General features: G+C 37.5%; 1 protein-coding gene across 3 annotated transcripts in view; it reads right to left on the bottom strand.

Annotated features, from left to right (window-relative positions):
* MIGA1 (mitoguardin 1) overlaps positions 1-16,733 on the bottom strand; it is a 42,133-nt gene that overhangs the window by 11,229 nt on the left and 14,171 nt on the right. For all 3 annotated transcript variants that reach the window (XM_075710637.1, XM_075710638.1, XM_075710639.1), the window contains exon 7: positions 6,951-7,051. In XM_075710637.1, the coding sequence (XP_075566752.1) occupies positions 6,951-7,051 (101 nt within the window). The remainder of the gene's footprint in view (positions 1-6,950; positions 7,052-16,733) is intronic.

The following is a 16,733-nucleotide window of genomic DNA, read 5'->3' as shown; positions in this document are numbered from 1 at the left end:
CCAATAACATTTGGAAAGGGGATGCAAATTCCTCTATCACTGACTTCTCTTAGCATGCAAAAAGAGGAGAGGAGAAGCGAAAAAACAAAGCAAACTGAAAACCAGAAACTAAAATGACCTCTAAGTTTAACTAGTAAAGGTGATTTCCAGATTAGCTCTGAAGCTGCATTGCAATGCTCCTGGAGTCATCATGGATTTTCCTTTGATGCTTTCTAGTATTTAAAAATATATTTATATATAAATATTTTATATGTAGATATAAACTATATGTTTATATGGAACATACAGTACTACATTTTAAACCGTCTTGCACACATTCAGTAACGGCCATTCTTTTTGAGATGAAATACGGTGAAAGGTTGCCTATATAAACATCCTGGTTCAAAATAAAATTAGTTGAAGATGCTCCGAATACACATCCACATTTCTAACATAGCAGAGTTCAGCTATTAGAAGAATGGACAAATGATATATAATGTTTAACAACATGCAGAGCATACAACATTTTCTAGATAAGAACTTCTCAAGCTGACATCAAAATGAAAATTAAGCCTTTCTTGTAAAAGTCTTCAAGGACTTGTTACCTTTGAGGAAAAAGGTGGAGAGAAAGGTTAGTTTTAAATGAGATGGTTCACTATAACTACCTTATATGAATTGGCATGCATTTGTAATATGTATTCAGGTACCTGCTTTTTACCCCACTACGTACCACTGTGCACCGCATAACTTTCCTCAACAGTGGTTCAGTATTTATCAGAAGTTAGCAGAAAGCCCCAGCATCCCACATCTTGTCATCACAGGCAAGTTGGACTCTTGAAAGCTCCTTGACTCCTTTCTTGCCACTCTGTACTGAACACTACTTTGCACAGCCACTGCCTTTTTGGAACTCTTAAAGCACCGCTAAGAATGAAAAAGTGCTCCATGCACAGCTACCAAAAGTGCTGGTAGTTGTAACACAGAGGCTTGCGATGATGGACCTGACATGCCAGCCTCTAAACGTCTGCTATTTCCTCAGTGTCATGTGGCATTGCATGAAGAATAATATGAAATGCAGACAAAGAAGAGATGAAAAGATGAATCTCTCTATAGCAGCAATCTAATCTTGCAGTGCTTTACTTCTATCCATTCAAGGCTCAAGGAAGAGACAGTAGCTGGTGGTGACCACTACACAGATCATTGATGATGACCTGCAGCAGACGCCTAACTTCATTATGTTGAAATAATACGTACATCTTCAAAACTCCAAAGCTGGTAGTGATAACTTGTGTCTCTAGACATGGTGCTGCAAAGCAGCCTCTGAAGATTACAACATGGATTGTTTTTGTTCAGATGCTCATCAGTTTTCTCTGGATGGTTCAGCTTTAAGGCTGCATCTGCTAGTAAAGAGATGCAGAAACCACTGCTGTAAAGCATCAAAACTCTGGAACTTGCATTAGATTTAAGCCTGGGATTTCCTGACTGCTCTGGTCTAATGAACAGACTCAGTACTCTTATTTACTGCCCACAAGTTGTTGCTTAATAAATAGAAAAAATGCTCAGCTGTGCATCAAGACCTTGTTGACTACCAAAATAACCATCTACATGAATGTAACAAAAATAAGCAATGCTAGACCTTTTAGGAATTCTTGCTTGCTTGCCCTAATAAAAATGTCAATTAACTGGCACAGCCAGCATTCCTTACATTCCGAGAAGCTATGATTATCCCGTATTAAAAAGGCTGAAGATAGGTTCTTTCTCTGGGTATCTTTATCTTTTAAAAGATTGGGTTTTTTTAAAACTAAGTAGCTGCAGGATGAGCATGAAACATGTTTTGGGGGTTGGAAGATGTGATGCTGATTACTAAAACATTTGAGAAGGCACTTTATTAAAATGAAATGATAAAGTGGTGCGTTCTTCCTAATATCTGGCAGAAAACAGGAAGGAAGTTCATGTATTTTCAGGAACTCCTTCTATACTTACTCTTATATATTACAAGACAGCTGATACATTTTCTGTGAGGAAAACACACGTTCAGAACATGATTTTATCTGAATTATTGCTGCAACTTTATTAATTTTAAGCATAACAAACAATGTGAATTCACTATGTTGTGTGTATCAGTGGTAGTACTACTCCTTGCTGGGTGGAATAATCCTAGGCTATGTGCTGTGTCTGGTACCTAGGTTTTTGCCTACGTTAATACCTACATGGAGGTATTATGGTACAAAAATTAGTTCAGTGCTAATATATGGGATTTGCTACAAATGTTACATACATTTCCTAAGAATTAAAAACTGTAGAGTATGAGCAGTCAGCGTATAGGAACACACTGGCTATTAGATGAAACTCCTTGTTGTCCTAGAAATGAAAACATTTAATATACTATGCAAATACCATACACAGCTAAGGTTTCTGTTAGAGGACAAGGATCAACTCCAGGTTTTTTAATTTCATTGTTATTTTTAAAGCTTTTAGAACGCCATTTAATGACTTGTTGGCCTAAGTTTTCCGATTCATAGCCATACAGCAAACAGCCACAGTTGTCCTTGGAGGGAATCAATGGAATCTGGTTCCCGTTGACCACTCTCCATTGCCACATGGAAAACTTTTCCCCACAATGGAATCTTTTTAACTGGGGCTACATCTATTAGGATGCAGAAAACAAATAATGGAAAAAAAAACCCCAAACCCACCCACCACAAATGAAGCATGAGTTTTGAGGAATTTGTTAGAAAGGAGGTGTTTCTCAAAGCGGAACAGAACTTTTCTGTTGTTTGCACCACCACCGACATTCATTGGGAGGCGGAAAGCTTCTGATGATGACATGAACAGACAAGCTTTATTACTGGATATCGTGCTTCACTGGACACCATGAAATCTTCTGAGTTTGCTCAAAGTAGTAGGCAGTGGTTAGTGGCACTTCAGGTACAGGTTCTTCAAAGAAACAGCATTACTGTTAGCAGAATGAAAGACTTCAGGGATTAATTCTTTCCTCTCTTTCTCCACATATTTTAAGACTATAAATATGAGGCACCTCCATACCTAATTAAAGTTGTTAGAATAGGGAGCTCCTTACAATTTGCTACCCAGGGCACGCTAGACTGCAGGACTGCTGTAGTACAGTTGTTTTTGAGGTAAGACAATAATCCACGTCAAATTGGACAGATGACATGAACATGGAGGAAGTGACCAGAATGAGAAAAATAAGGCCTGAGAAGATCAGATTAATGAGTATGGTCACATTTCTGAAAACAGTCAGAATATAGGAGGCTGCATCTCTGATTTTTGTGATGAAACAGGGAAAAAAGAAAACCAACCAAACTAAGCATCTCACAAATGCTACCAGAATACACCTCACTATTACTTGCCAACATTATTCCCTCTGGTATTCCCGTTTCAGGAAAGGAATAAAACATCTACCTGGAAACCAGGAAAAAGGTAACCCTACCTTTCAGTGGCAGGGCTCTTTTTGAGCACTTTCTGAATCTAAAATTCAATTTCAGTCACTTTGAAGGTTTTGGTGCCATATACAAGTAATTACAGGCATATGAAAACTGGAGTTTTTTCCCTGTTACCAAAGCCTGCAACTTCCTGCACTGTTTTGTTTTAATAGATTTGAGCTGAGAAAAAGACAACCTTAGTAAAGGAATTACTGATAAAAAAAGAGCAGCTAAGGCTTTATTCACAAGTCTAAAATATCTCTTAAGTTTTGGACTGAGTTAACATTTTAATCAAGAAAGCAAAGTTTATTTGATAATAGAACTACAGATTCAGTTCTAGTCAAGATACGAAAATAAGACACGATAAATGCATGTGCACTGCCAATGGAGAGGCAGCAACAAAGCTCACTGTCAGGGAGAGCAGGATAGAGCTTCTATCGGAAAGATAGAAAAGAAGCCAGGAAAGAGAGGGTGAAGACCCTTATCTGGCACACTCTCTGCTGTGTTCTTGCCAAAGGTGGTAGCTATTTTGATCACACAGTAGGTGAGATAGCAAGAATATGAAAAGGATACTAACCGTCATGAACACAAGTTGATGGCAGACTGTCTCAAATGGGGAAGAAAATACCATTATTTATCACAGTATATAGTATCAATGACTTAATTAGGGCAAATGGTTGTGCTTACCATCCCTTCTGCAGTGCTCCTGAGAGCCTACATGTGTTTAGGAATGGCAGTCTGTCTGGGCTTGGGGATGGCAACTGTCTGCCTAAATCATCTTGTAAGGATTCGGGCACCTGTGTATTGTAGGTGTCCAGACTGGCACAATGCTGTACCAAGTCAAGTGCATGATCCTCAGCATCCTCTTGATTATTAGCCATAGCCAAGATGAAGTTTTGGCATACTTTACTGCTATCCTGTAGAGCTCATCAAAAGGGCATGTGATTTAAACTGCCAACTGCCCCAGTTTTGTACAGTTCTTTTCTTGAAAGCCATCTTCCTATGATTTCTCCCAATATAACACAGCACAGCATTCTTCTTGCCTCCTAAGCAGTATCCCTATCAATTTCCATCACAACATCTATCTTTGTCTTGTTTTAGGATTCCCTGTATCTTTGCTGTTATCTCTTCTGAGGGCAGTGAGCTAAATTTGAATTGACTGTGTGTCAGCACTGAAACATGGAAATAGCTTTCAGTCTCTAAAACCAGAGTCACACAAAATATTTAGTCCTGCTCCTTGGGACAGGATGCCATGTAGAAGGAAGATGAGTAACTGTCAACATACAGCTTGTAGTATGATGTGACCACAAAAAATGCTGAAGGTGAAATTACTAGTTATTCCAGTGTGGCAAAAATCACACAGCAGTATACACACTTTTATGAATTTCAGATTCAAAAACTTTGCTAAAAATTTCTATCAGCACACAGAGTTTAGGATAGTTACTAAAATTGTAACTGCAATTGGGAAGCACAGGACAAAAGAAAAACTGCCTGTTTGCCCATTAGCTGAGACAAATCCAAAGATGGAAAAGCCTCAAACCTCTTAGCCTGAAACATTCCACTTTTTTTTTTGCAAATGCAAGAATAACAAAATGAAAGAAGTAGATAAGCAAGAATAAGCTACCTGGCATCATGATGTCTAGAATAAAAAAAAAATCTGTTAATTCTAATCCAGTTGCATCAGAGTGATCACTGTTCTCTACTAATAGCTGAAATACACTGAGAAGTAGTTATTACTCCTTCTCATTGCCATAGTTATTTGCAGTACTAATTTAAAACATTTTCCCCCCAGAGGATGGACAAAACTTTACATCAGAGTAACACTATATTCATAAGAGAAGACCAATTCACAACTTCATTCTACCTGCACCACAAAATGATGCCCCAGTAGCTACTACTAGAGAGCTAACTGGCCCTGTAGCTTAAGCCTAGTGGCTCGTATTTAATCCAGAATTTTGGTGGTGGTCTGGTTTGAACACCAAACTTCAACTTGTTTATGGCTTTGTTAATCTTCAGGACTCTTTCTATCAGCTGAGAATTTTAATAGATTCTTCAATAAAATCTGAGAAAGGAGACAAGAGAGCTTGTTCTATTGGCAAAGGCTAGAAGAGCTAGCAAGGAAGAGAAAAATCTTCATAACTTTGTTCTAGAAGAAAGAGTTGACAGAAGTGGCTTTGAGGTATCAAAACATGGAGAATATTTTCAGGATATGTAAAGACAATTCCATTGCCAATTTTGACTCAAACATTTCTTTAGCAAATACTGAGACAATTTAGTTTCAGGATAGGATGGTTATTCCACTGAGGTGATACATCGGGGGGGGGGGAGAAGGAAGATTTGGTGGGGTTTTTTTTGTTGCTGTTGTTTTTTGGGTTTTTTTTTAAGCCAAGCAACACAAATGAGCATAATGGGTTATTCCCATTTCCACATACTTGCAAAAACACTAGGAAAGTTCATTTTAAAAAAATACAAATACAAGATATAGTGTACAAACTATAATGGTTTACAGCTCCTCTCAAGAGCTGACAGAGTTGAAGCAAGCTTGAATTGTGGTCTTGTCCGAATTACAGGAAAGAGAAACCAGTCTCTCTACAGACACAATCTTAGTTAGTAATGAATGCTAGGCATACCATCACAACTTAATGTGAATTACTAAATCAAGGTAATTGTGTCATGGAAAAACAAACCATACAATAGACAGTCAAAATATAATTGCAAAGAACGTGTATGCAATTCTCTCTCTTTTCACAACTGGCTGAGTTTAGTAGCTTAGTTGTAGTGCATACATGATAGCAATATCTAATACAGAATGTATCTGTTGAGACCAATTGCCTTTCCCGTAATTTGGAGAAGGGTGCTATTCAAGATCACTTCAGCTCCTGAAAGACCATAAAAGGAGGTATTTCTCATACAGGGAGCTGTAGCAGATTTCAGCTAATAGACAATGCCCTGTTATCCGAAGATTATTTCTTTATGTATCCTCTGTGGCCTTACTCAAGAAGATTAGGGAAAGTTAGATGAAGTATATTACATTGTGCATGGAACATACTAAAATAGGTAGCTGACAATTTCTAATAATTATCTCTCCAAAAAAATCGAACTCCAAAAAAGACAAAGCCTTCTTCATACGTCTTAATATTATGGTAATGGAATAGGAGGGGAAAAAGAAAAAAAAAGATAATAGAAAAATGCAATTCATGGTAAAAGGAACTACTATAGCCTCAACTGACTGTGCTGCTTCACTCATGAAAATCTGATATATTTTTCAAAAGCAACTTCTTTTTAGGAGGAGTTGGGGAAACATTCTGCCAGTGCACAAAAAAAAAAAAAAAAGATAATAAGCAAATTGATCCCAACTTCATTCCTTGAACTGCTAAGCAGCTGGATACAACTAAGCAAGGAAAGCTGCTTCTTTTCCCCTATAAGAGAAATACACTTTGCTTACAATAATTAGCAAAAAATTAAGATTCTTCTGTTCACTGTTCAAATAGATCAACGAATCTTTAAAGAAGCAATCTTTAAGAGTCTTACCTCAGCTGTGGAAACAAAGGAGTCCGTTGATGCAATGCTTAATGTATCTCGAAGGCAGAAATCATCTGTATTATCCTTCACAGTAATGTCTGTATTTTTATCTTTAAAATAATTAAAAAAAACCCCGATTATTACACTATCAGAAAATTCCATTTAAGTCTTGAAAATGTGTTTCATGTATACTTTAATGTAGTACTTCATTTGGAAGGCACAACATCATACTACTACAAGAGTAAATTCTCCTATGACCCACTAACATTATAAAGGTGACTGTATTTTTCTGCCTTGAAAATGGACTTACAAACATCATCTGCAATGAAGAGAGAGAAGAAAATTTCCCCAGGAGTTTTGCCTTTTCTTTAATACACTTCTGAAGATCTCTCTATCCAGAGGTATTACTTTGCTATATTGCTCTAAATCCTCTGTTAAGTTTATCTTGCCTGTATTATATAACAAATGCTCGCTGTTTTAGTCACCAAGAAATACTGTTCTAAATAAAAACCATTAATAAAAACCAGGTTTCAGCTTCACTTGAATTAGTTTCATTTTCTGCTTCTCATGCCTTTTTTCACTTGTTGATTTTTCAGGAGAGCAAGTGAAGTTTTGAATCTTCTCTGTATCCTCTTTCCCCAACAAGCTTTTCCATTGAAATAACACATCCAGAAGCATTTCCTATAGTATTAGAATTCTTAATGCCTTTAAAACAACTGATATTTTATGCTTAAAATAATCTGCAATACAGTTTCTCTCAGTCTTCCTTTATTTTATTCTCAGATTTCAACTGTTGCACGTATTACTAGCATACATGGTTTTGTTTTCACTGTAGAGACACACTTTCACAGAAGGATTAAATTCATAAGTCAGTAAGTCAGACTTTGGCTTGATGTGCCCCATACTACATTCTCAGTAGAGCACAGGCATTTATTTTGGGTTACTTTACCTTCAGACATTACACATGTGTTGCTAAAAGTCTGTTTTATTTCCAACAGTCAGCAGCAACCAGCTACCCAATGTCATCCAGATCTGTTGCTACAGCAATACTTCATAAAAAACACTATTACATAGCAAAGTGGCTAAATGCCAATATACTGGAATGGTTTACTCATCAATTGAAATGCTACAAATCCACATAACTTAACTATTATTTCGGTGGTTGTTATGGTTTTATTAGTTACGGACTTGCAATGACAGCTCAAAAAATGCACGTTAACAATAAATATCTGTCTTTGAGACTGTTCACCGAGGGAAAAAATTATTAAAAGTTTGGACAAAGATTTTACTAGATTGAGTTAGGCAGATTCCAACTTGTAATCACAACCTCACTAATATTCATATGAAAGTCTCTGATTTTTTCAGATCATTCTTAACAGTTTGTTCTTTTTTCTGATCTCTTAAAACCAAGAGGAAAAGTACAGCAGCATCCAAGTTGGTTGAGAAACAATCACATACTGGAATTTGAAGAGCTGGAACAGAAAACCAAACTGTGGTTTGTAAAGTATTTGCTTGAGGTCTGGTAAGACCAGATGGGTAACATGATGTTTCCTTCTTATTTCTAGCTCATAATTTACATTAATACCCCTCTAATATTACATTAAATGCTCTTCTAATATCACTTTTTCACTTAAGCAGTTGCTGAAACAGCAATAATACTGTTAGACATAGGGTAGAACAGAGATGTATAGCCTGGTTGCAGGTTTTTCCACTGAACCTCTCCTTTTGGCTAAGTTGTTTTCCATAATAAACTTGCAATTAAAACAAAAGTTTCTACATCTCACAATTAGAAAAGCCCTCTAACACCTGGTTCAAGTGCAATCCAAAGAAATACTATTTTCCTGATCCTCCCAGTCTGTAGGCAACATGCAACACTTACTTCACGAGAAATAAACAGCTATATTCATAAGCAGCAATGCAAATTACAAACTCCTATGAGAGTAAGGCATGGGCCATACTGATAACGATCTTACTGATGGCTTTAATGAAGATGTTAAGGTAAGGACCCAACTCTTTCGTGCACAAAGCGCAGCTGTCAAATAGTCTCATATATCAACTTACAATCCAAGAACGTCTCCACCATCCCTCACAGGGAAGTCCCAACTGTACCACGGACTGAAGCCTCAAACCCTTTGGATATTGTCTGATAATTACTGTGCTGTTGCTGTTATGTGAGTTTATAGCTCAATAACAACAACATATCCCGACACGGAAGTATTTAACACTGGGCTATGTGACTGATTACATATACATGGGAATAATGCTATTTAACTAAAATTTATTCTGCATATACGTAAAAAAAAAATAATCGGTGTAAATGAAAACCACAGTTTCCAGCCCAGAATACCACAGAATCAGAGGTTCTTCTGCAGAGTTTGCATCCAGCCTGCTACAGATTACACGAAGCTCTAGAGATGAGGTTTTGAATACATCTGTATTTGCTGAGAAGTCATAAGTCCAAGTTTGCCAAAACTGTCACCTAGCCAGTATGTTTTTAACATGTTAGTTGAATATGGAATATCTGTGTTTTCACTCAAAATTCTCACTACTACAAAAAAGGCACAAAATTTGCATGTTATGACAAAAAAAATTGATTAAAAAAGGTTGGTAATGCTGAGTGAAATAATACCTTTGGCAAGTGATATGTGCACACAAAGCACAGCCTCCCCAAAGAAAACAAAACAGCCTTGTCAGCTATTTCTGACTTTCTGGCCACCACCACCCTAGTACCCTAAAATACCCTTAGCCAAGCAGCTGCTTATCAATACCCACGCTGTGCAGAGAGCACACTACTATGAAAACGTTAGGGTGAAAATTAACTTACAGCTGGAGTACATACCATGCAAGTACCAGGAGAACATTCTTAGACACAAGAACATGAAAAAAAGAGACAGCAGCACAATGAGACTCCTGGAATGAACAGCTGCAAGAGGAACCCACCCACCAGCGGCTGCAACTGCTCACACAGTCGTCCCTAGCTCTTAAGTAGTCTAATACCTTCAGGAAAGGAATACTAGCGAGTATGTGAGCTTCAGATATACTTTACTTATCTGAGAAGCCAGGGAGTTATTTTGGGTTCATTTACATTTGTAAAGAGGATGAAGCAGAGTCTCAGACATGATACTGACAACAGTAATTGCCATAAAGACTCTTGGTTGTAGTGCCTTAAAATGCGTATGTGGTTCTAAAGGTAGATTAAGGGTATTAAAAACGCTAAGAATATGGAGTATTGCTAAAGCTTCTGAAATTAATCCTAGCTTTATAAGATTTTGCAAACAACTATCTATTCGAAACTAAGCAGGCTAAAAAAAAAACCAGAACAAAGCTACAGTCACAGCTATTCACAGAGTACTAATCTAGAATATTTACTTGTCTTTGCTCTGGTAGGTTCAGACCACAAAACTAACCCTCTAAATTCTCAGAGCAAAATCTGACCTTAGAGATGGAACTGCACACAAATTACCTTTTTAGCGTTCATCTGGGAACTAGTCACCTTCACATGTTTTAAAATCCTGAAAACTGTTTACATGTTGTCTTCCCTCCAACCCTGAACAAAACATGGCATGAGTTCGCAAGTGAGTTTGGCATTTATGTGGAGCAGTTAAAAAAGAAAAGCAGTTACCCGCTGGCAAAGAACTCACTGGGAGTTCAGGAATTTAGTTCTCAGTGCCACTGTTAAAGCCATGGTTCCCTATTCTTTCCAGCCCTCCCACTTCAGTGGAACATCAGTGCAGTTATTGCATCACAAGCAGGAAAACAGGCAGAGAAAGGAGAGGCTTGACAGACTCTGAAGAGGAGAAAACCTTGCAAAGGAATCCACTTATGAAAAGTCAGGGTACCCTAAGAGCAGCAGGCTCCCAGTATTCTGCCAGGCTACCACACAGTCAGCCGCTGCCTGGTGTGCTAGTCAGGCCCCTTAGATGGGTGGCTTCACGCCTAGACAAAGGAATTACAATAATCAAGTTCAGAGAGCACAGAAGCACAAATTACTACATAATTCACTTGCAAGGGAATGTGTCACAGTCTTCTAGCTAGTCACAAGCAGCACAGTGGTTTGTCACCACTGTTGCTGAAGCATCCAAAAACGGTTTTATTTACGTTTATAAATAGTCATAACTCTGAGAGTGTCGACTGAATATTCATTAAAAAGTCATCAGCCCTACCAAGTAGCTCCTAATGTGTTACATGAAGTCTTACAGGATGCACGTACCAAGCACCGATTTTTACTTTATGTCGTACTTACAAAAAGAAAACAATCCCAACCTTCACATGGCACCTTCTGATGACTGGGTCATATTGCAGCAGGTTAAAAAGGCAAGCCAAGAATGGAGCAGGGTGCCCACACAGACCATTCTGGATTTAACAGTTATTGTTAAATTATGTGTTTACATTCTCCAGTAACACAAATATCTGGGTTCAGGGAAGTGCCTATAGCTGGAGGCATCTCACCTCACTGTGTATAAACAAAGCCGTTACTGACTTCAGCATAAAAATGTATTTCAGGTCAGGGTCTTTTAAAAATATCTAACCAAATCTTGTACTCTACCGGCATGTCAGCGTGTATCACGAGTTAAATATGTCTCATGGTTCTTTGTTAGGACCGCTCTGATGCAAACTGAAGCGACAGATTCCTTTCAAAAACCCGAAAACACCACTCCTCCCACCCGCACCAAACCCACAGAAAGACACTCCAGCGCTGCAGGACCATCCAGCCTGGCTGTCAGTATGTGCTCCCACCTCCAGCAGGCCCCTCTCATGAACACACAGCGCCGGCTCGCTAGTATTTGACTGGGAACTCAGCAACCAAAGAGTGGTCTAATGGAAAGGAGCAACCGGGGAAAACGGAGTATGGGACAGCACCAAGTACTTAGGATTTGCAACTTCACCTTCCTCCTAGTACTCACAAACCTTTTTCAAGGCAAGCTTTGGCTGAGCTAACTGCTAAGCCTTCAAATTACATCCTTCATAAGTACCTTAGTAGTTTTTGTGCATAGAGTAATTTTCTGGTTTTGTGCAAACAGAAGGCCAAATCTTACTTCCTCAGTAAGTTGACTCAACAGAGCTTTCATAATTATTTCCAAGTACAGCTATAATCTTCAAGGTCCACATAAAAGCCTTCCACTACAATACTCTCACACAGGTATAAAAAGGCCCATTTTCCAAGACACTGGATGCTCACCTAATTATCATTATGCAAAACACAAGATGTTCTTCCTTCACACTGTGTTCTGTATTTATTACTTTGATGTTATTCTTAAGACAAAAGGAGTCCAGCTGATTAAAAGCTGAACTAAAAGCATGCGTATAGATGACAGTAATAGATTCTTTATGCTTAAACATAAATAAGTAGAGAACACATACAAAAATTGAATAGTACACGCCATTAAGTTTACATACATAAGCAATAAAATCCACCTGAAAACTGAGATGTACTGATTTGCAATATTTGTCATCTGGAAAAAGATGCAACTTACCTAAAATAACCTTATAATCTTCAAGAGATTTTCTACATACTTTGAAAAGAAATAATAGCAATTTCTGGGATATTTATAATACTTTGGTTATTTTCAGACCTTCAAGATACTGACTTTGTCCATAAAGTTCTATTACCTGCTGAGCACCACATGTTTAATGATGTATAAAACAACATGGCTACTGCTCTTATGTTCTAAAACAGTAAAATCAAGCACCTTGAATGCTCTCATTTAGCAAAGGTAAAGAGAGCACAAAATGCTTGTGCATAAGTAATCACTTTAGTCTCTCCAAGTAAAAATCAAATATACCTAAGAAAGGAATTTAAGTATAACTTAATCCATAGACACAGGTACATTAAATAACTCAAGAGTATTAGGAAATATTATATAGCTTTGATATTCTGGAACAGTGATAAATCAAATGATTCTTTCAAGGTCTAAATCTGCTAAACAACTCTTCCATAAATTTGATAACTGAATTCAAATATTTTCTGATAGTTGCAATTGTTTTTAAGCAAAGAAATTATCAAAAGGCTAGAAATATCACTTTGTTATGCAGAATGTGATCTGAGAAAGCGCCCCTGAATCATTGTGGCATGCTTTATCATAAATCCAAAATCTCAAAATAGAAAGACATCACCATGAGGAACTCTGCAATTCAGATCTCAAGGAAGAGGCAGAGTAAACACACATGGTGCTAGATTGCTGAAATCTGAATTTTAAGAAAGTAAAGCAGCATGTAATGTGTATTTTATAACCTGAACTAACACATCATGTATGCTGACAGCTGAGAAATCAGCTTAGTAAACACAAAATGAATTTATGCATATATTCACTTCTCTGGTTTACTGCTCTGACTCTCTGCTTGACACAGACATAGGATCCTGAAACAGATGTGAGATGTATATCCTGTGTAAACTACGTGTCACTGTTAGGTCTCTCCCTATCATATAGCCTTTCATTTCTTTGAAAATGCAAACTTATTCGTAACTGCACATTGTAAGATTCTGCATTTACACAGGGTTACGATTTTCTGCAACTTTTCTTTACCCTGAAGCTAAAACTCAGTGGATCTTCCCTGATTTCAAGGTTTCAATCCCTATCCTTTACAGAAGAATTTGATTTCTGACCACCTTCCTGTTTTCAAGTCCAATAGTTTAGATAACAGTTTCTGTACTTGTATTTGATTTGAGAGAGAAGATCTGGCAATCAAGTTTGCTCAGCTGTCTATTCTGGACAGAGTCTATTTAGATGGATGTGCAATACAAAGTTGTCACTGTTTCTTCTTCATAGGGGTACTCCATTCTCCTGTAGTTCAGAAAGCATCACATCTATTTTGTCCACAGGGAAGTCTAAGTTTGAATTCCAGTGCTGCTTATCTTAAAACATAGGCTGTCCACTGGAGATTTATAGCACAGCACTGTGAAGACTGCCAGATACCTTAGTCATCAGATTTGAACGTCACCGGCTTTTCTTAGTTCTTCACATCCTAAAAACAAGCACAACCTACTGCTATTTTTGGACAGACACTTTCTAGTGACAATGGAATGGTCTGTTCTACCACATTTGGTGTGACAGTACATTAACTCATTGTGATGCAGAGCAGATTCAAAATGCAATGTCATATTTACAAGAGAAGGAACTTTGAGGCTTACACATCTAGAATTTGCTCCTTTAATGCCTTTCCTATGCCAGAGGCCTCCATAAGCAGGTTAGGTAGAAAAGTCTTCTCACCAGACTTGAGGAGTCTCAAAAGTAAGTGAATTTATTTATCCCTTTGGCCTCAGTTCTACTACATCTGTGTAAATCTATTGAAATCAGTGGGTACTTAACACCAGTTTACACAAGTGCATTACTAGCAGTGTCCCTTGCTTCTTTCCAAACCAGTTCACTGCCACCTTCTTGGCTGTCCCACCATGCATATCTTCAGAGGGCCAGATAGTAGCATACACAGTGATGAAAAAGGACAAGAATAACCAGCAACTGTTGCCGAGCTCCTGAAATGTGTTGCTTTATAAAGTGTCCTAATTTGTTATATAAAAAAAGGAAAGAATAACCAATTTAGTATGCTAGCACATAGACTATTTTGCTGGACACAGCACAAGGGTATGGGACCATCCAATCTGTTCTCTTCAAAGTAAAACTTTAAACACAAGATTGCTGGAAAGGTTTTTCTTTAGCCAGTATATCACGCTTCAGAGATGTTGACATTTCAAAGCAAGTGAGATAGACTGACAAAAGGAACCCACACATTCATTTGTTCTTCCATTAAAACATACTGTCTAGCAGTCAGTAACTCTGCTTACATGTATGAAGACAGTGCCAGAAAAGAAAGATTGATACTTTTCTATGCCTGGAATCAACAGAAAGATAGAAAGACAGACAGACAGAACCAACTATATAACTGTTGATCCTCAGTGAAATAAACGTCAAAAGATGCAAATGTATGTATTTGATTTGGACTAACATTTGGATTCTGTATTCAGAATGGAGACTCTAGCATATTTGACACAGGCAAACTCTGCAGGGACAGCATAATAATCATAGTCTTCACTTAAATTTCAGGGCAGAACTGTCCTGCAGAATTCTGCAGTGAAACTGCTTGGGAATGTGACTGGCTTCTGCAAACCCAGCTGCACACAGCATACAGTTTAAGAACCTAAATTAGTGAGACACATGCTTAACTTTAAACAATAAGACTTAAAGAATATCTTGAGTGCCCTACTGATTTGGGTCTGCTTGCATTCCACTTGGCCCCGAGAGTAGGAAAGAATGAGATAAGAATCCTTAAAAAGTTGTGCTGAATGAAGAGTTCTTCCTCCGGGCTTTGAGTTTACTAAATAACACTAGTTAGCAAACTTAAATTAAAAAACAAATTAATAACACTATAAGGTTGCTAAATACATTAGTAACAACATATTAATACTTGAATTATACTGTAAGTAATGATTAGCACAACGTGACCCTGGAAGATAGCTTGACACTGATTAGCAGCTACTCAAGCAGTTAAAGCTGCTGTCTAGTCAATATATTAGTTATCTGTGGTAAATTAGAGTAAAGTAAAATAAAGCAAAGCTTGACTAATAAAGAATATATACATAATTTAGGCTATCTGGAAATATGTATATGTTTACCTTTAAATACTTGCAGCATATCTGCATGTAGAACGAGGGCAGCTTTAAATAGCAGTAGAGAGAATAAAGCCTGGTGTGATCAACATGTGCTCTTGAATCAGCTACACTACAGCACTTTGCTACAAACAGGATTATTAGGTAAGGCAGGACATAGAGCACACACCAGATATCCGACAAAGAATTAGAGAATTGACAGTAACTTATTTAAAAAAAAAAAAAAACCTTTAGCTTGAGCCATCGAAAGGGAAATAAAACATATCTCAAACCCAGTTAATTTTTTGTAACAGTTTTAGTAATTAACTGCATAAATACAGGCAGGAGAGAAAAATAACACATAAATAATAAATTTTACTCCCTCTGTTGTTACTGTTCACAGAAACTTTTGCTATAATTTCCCACAAAAATAGATTCACTCCCACACAGAGGTTCAACTTCGAAACGTTTCAAGCTGAAAGTTTAAGAAAACTGTAAGAGACACAAAGGCCTTTAGGAATTAAATGCTTACACAAGTTACTTGAGCCTCCCAGCTATTGGGTAAACACTTAAAAAAACCCCACAAACTATATGCCTGGTAAATAAATGTGTATTGCTGTAGCGATGGGGCACGGCTAGAGCTAAGGAACAAGCCCAGTAAATAGCAATCGTTGAAGGCTGTGCTGTGTGGATACACTACAACCATTTATGCCAGGCTGACGGGTCAGAGCTTCTAACTTAAACAGCAGCAAGATTTAAACATAATAGACACATCAGTTAAGAAAAGTTGTCAGATTTTGCACTTGTACACACAGACACAATGTTTTCATTTTAAGCCCTTGAAAATGAACTGCAGATGGAAGTTTTATCCATTTTAGTCCTAACTGAACTATTGAATTCATAAAGGAACTATAGTGCAGAGCGCTACATTTGCTGATTTTATACAATTCTGTCCATATTCTATTTTGATACTGTGGTCAAAAACAATTGGAAAAGCTCAAAATGTTGTTTCTGCGCTTTCAAGATCAAGCTACCAAGCTAAGAGAGCTGATTACCTCTGAAGTCTTTTCAAACACTAAATTATCACTGTCTCTATCCCCCCCACCCCATTCTGGCTCTCCTTCCTTCATTTTGCCCAAGAATGTTTCAGACAAGCCTCTCTTAAAAAACAGACTTTAATGCAAGAATAAGTTGTTTTAGTAGAAGTTCTA

This window comes from Pelecanus crispus, chromosome 5 (assembly GCF_030463565.1).
Source record: "Pelecanus crispus isolate bPelCri1 chromosome 5, bPelCri1.pri, whole genome shotgun sequence".
In the NCBI taxonomy this organism is placed as follows: domain Eukaryota; kingdom Metazoa; phylum Chordata; class Aves; order Pelecaniformes; family Pelecanidae; genus Pelecanus; species Pelecanus crispus.
The sequence above is the reverse complement of the archived record's forward strand: the minus strand, read 5'-3'. Positions and strand labels throughout refer to the sequence as shown.